Source organism: Chlamydotis macqueenii, chromosome W (genome assembly GCF_036417535.1).
Source record: "Chlamydotis macqueenii isolate bChlMac1 chromosome W, bChlMac1.mat, whole genome shotgun sequence".
NCBI classification, from domain to species: domain Eukaryota; kingdom Metazoa; phylum Chordata; class Aves; order Otidiformes; family Otididae; genus Chlamydotis; species Chlamydotis macqueenii.
Genome location: NC_141592.1, coordinates 44,875,871 through 44,879,292, shown reverse-complemented (window position 1 = coordinate 44,879,292; position 3,422 = coordinate 44,875,871). Strand labels below are relative to the sequence as shown.

At 43.8% G+C, this 3,422-nt stretch overlaps 1 protein-coding gene across 1 annotated transcript; it reads right to left on the bottom strand.

Annotated features, from left to right (window-relative positions):
• Positions 1-792: 792 nt before the first annotated feature.
• Positions 793-1,640, bottom strand: LOC147596733 (endogenous retrovirus group V member 2 Env polyprotein-like). The gene is given in 2 exon segments (XM_086769627.1): positions 793-1,406; positions 1,409-1,640. Coding segments are annotated over 2 exon segments (846 nt in total).
• Positions 1,641-3,422: the final 1,782 nt, after the last annotated feature.

The following is a 3,422-nucleotide window of genomic DNA, read 5'->3' as shown; positions in this document are numbered from 1 at the left end:
CCTGCGGTGAGCGGCTGGCAGTGGAGGCTCCTCCGAGGAAAGTGCTCGGGGCGCGCCTAGGGGCGTCTGCTCCGCAGTCGATCCCACAGCCAAGCAGAGTGCCTCCTGGCTGGCTCGCCAAACTGACATGCAGAAAACGGACTCCACAATCTGTAAGATTGTAAAGTAGGTATGTTTATTCAGCGCTGGGCAGCACAGGGGGGTAGTCCCACCAAAACCGTGCGCGCCTTACGTGGCAACTCACTTTAAATTTATGCAACCAAGTGTTACATATACATAAAGTTTCACAATATGCCTATACATATGCATGACCTATCCCCGCTTCATATTAAAATTAGTCCCAAGGGGTCATTTTCATAAACTCCTCCTGTCTGGGCTTGCGCAGTGCCTCCTGGTGGTGGTCGTCGGGGGTCGTGGGGATGAAGGCAGGTGACTCCTCTTCGTCACCGCTAGTAACCTTCTGTTCTTGCGCAAACTCAGTTATCCCTTGGCTTTCATTCAAGCTGCAGGGTCGGTTTTAGCTGGTTCTTGAAGCGACCCCCCTAGTCCTTACCGGGAACTGTCTTTCGTGAAGAATTGCAAGACTTTCTGCTTCAAATAGTTTGCACAATGGTTAGCAAATTATTAAGCAAGTAGTTAGCAAAACATTAAGCACTATTTATCAACTTGATTCCTTAGGATGCACAGCAATAATTAATCAATGTCATATCTATTAAAATTTCTTTAACTCCTTCTCTCAGTCCCCCCTTTTCTAGAAAATTAGTAAATTCTTTTACTGTATTTAATTTAATTCTAGTATAGTGTTTCTCTATCTAGCATTTTTTCAAAATATTTGTTAGACTCAAGCCTTTGTTGTAATTGGTTTCTTTTCCATTCACTGTAGGAATCTCCTGTATTCTTAAAACACCACAAGCCGCATCGAATTGCTATACAAAGGATTATGGATAAAAGGATGATTGCTGTTATTGTAACAAACAATTGTTTTAACCATGTTAAATTTGGCAGCCAGGAGGTTAACTTCTCCCAGAGTTCGGAAAAACTCCAAGAGGTGTCATCTTGTGTTACCTCATGTAGGATCTTTGCTTGCCTCCTGATCTCCTGGAGGTCGTCGGTAATCCGCCCACTCTGGTCTACATACATACAGCAGTCAAGGTTGATTACTGTGCATACTCCTCCTTGTGAGGCCAATAATAAATCTAAGGCCATGCGATTCTGTGATATTATCTTTGATAACCCAGTCACCACTTCTTGGAGTGCAAGAATAGCATCTATTGTTCTGTTCTCTATTATTTCTATTACAGCTGAAATATTTACTATGGCCTTTTCCAATTCGCTAACCCCTAGAGATGGGATCAGCCACCGCACAAAGCTATGAAAACCCGTTGGCCTTTCTATTAGGGGATTGTTGTCCTCCGGCTCCTAATTGAATTGATTCCCCGTTTTCTCCTTACGGGACTCCGTGTTGTTTTGTCAATAATAGTGATGTTGGGGACCAGACCGCCTAAAGTACAGGCTCCTCGCCATCCTAGAGGCAGAGTCTTACGGGCCACTGTGCCACACAACCAGTACCATCCTGTTCCCAGTGGAACCGGAAGACCAGTATAATTAAACGATTGAAATACTGGGTCAATATTCGTCATGTTCAATGAGATAGTTTTGTTACAATTTAGATACTCCCCAACAAACGTACCGTTTCCCGAGCTTACCAGGCAGCGGTCTCCTGAGGTATTGGTTACTATTGTGTTTATTTCCAACTCCCAGCCCCACGTGGCTTGAGTATCTTTACTAAGAGTGGTACTTTCCCAAAAGAATCTATTTGTCCAGGAGACATTCAATGACAATGGGATACCTATTAAAGGCACTCCATGACCAGAATGCCTTGGCATTTGGATACAAACCCAACAATCAGTCTTGTTTAAGATTTTAGTGATGTTTTGAGTCAGCTGAACATACAAATTCCCTTGCCAAGCAGCTATGTTCATCATTTGTAGATTTACCAGGATTACACAAACCTTAATCCACATTCTACCTTCTCAGTTTAAGCTTTAGGGGTCCCTGAACTTCAGAAGTCCAGAGTTTTTGTGGTGCCTTTTTTACCCTAGTGTGGTGTATCCAGGCATTCTGCTCTCTGATCTTGATTGCTGTAAAGGAGGTGAGGAGTACCTGGTATGGTCCTTCCCACTGTGGTTCCAAGGTTTTTTCTGCAAGAGACTTTACATATACATAATCTCCAGGTTGTATATCATGCACAGGTTCATCTAGACCTCTTCCCCGGGTCCCAATTACATGCTTTCCAATTCTATTGAGCTGTTTGCTCAATGCCACCATGTAGGAAGTCATAATTTCATCCCCAGCTTGCATAGACATCCCCCTCTGTATTCCATAGGGTCGTCCATACAGAATTTCAAAGGGACTCAGTCCTTCCTTTGCCCTTGGTCTCGTTCTTATACGCAAAAGGGCTAAAGGGAGAGACTGAGGCCACGTCAAGTTTGCTTCTTGTCCCAATTTCACAATTTGCTGTTTGATTAAGTGGTTCATTTTCTCCACTTGGCCACTCGACTGAGGGCGGTATGGGGTATGAAGCTGCCAATCTATACCCAAATGGTGGCTAATTTGTTGTACTACTTTTGAGACAAAATGTGGTCCTCTATCAGAGGATATGGTTGCTGGAACCCCAAAACGTGGTATAATCTCCTGTACCAATACTTTAGTTACCTCCCGAGCCTTAGCTGTTCTAGTTGGGAATGCTTCTGGCCAACCTGAAAAGGTATCGGTTAATACCAGCAAATATCGATACCCCCCTTTTCTTGGAAGTTCTGTAAAATCAACCTGCCATTGTTGTCCAGGCCCATTGCCTTTTCCAATTTGGCCCATTTCTGGTTTGGGAGTATTTTTAGGATTAGTCTGGAGGCAAAGATCACACTGTTGAGTCACCTGTCTCACCGTGGTATATAAATTTCTAGCCATAATTTCTCTTATTAAATGTTTATACAGAGCCTCTGTTCCCCAATGCCTTTTCCTATGCTCCTCCCGTATCAAGTGCCACAGTAAACGAGAGGGAATAATTAGTCTTCCCTGTGGGGTATACGCCCACCCCTCTTCATTATATGACCCTTCCAAGCCTGTGATAAGTTTCCGATCTTCCTTGGTATATTCTGGCTTTCCTTCTAGAGAGATTTGCCTATCAGGAATTAGAGCCCCTTCTACTTTCACCTTTGTTTTGGCCACTTGTTTTGCCTCTCTGTCCGCCAGCTCATTCCCTTTCTCCAAATCTGAGCTCACTTTCTGGTGTGCCTTAATATGCATAATTGCCACTTTCTCAGGGAGCTGGACAGCTTCTAGTAGCTTCAGAATTTCTTTGATATTTTTTCCCGGGGAGTTCAATAGTCCTCTTTCTTTCCAAATTGCTCCATGTGCGTGCA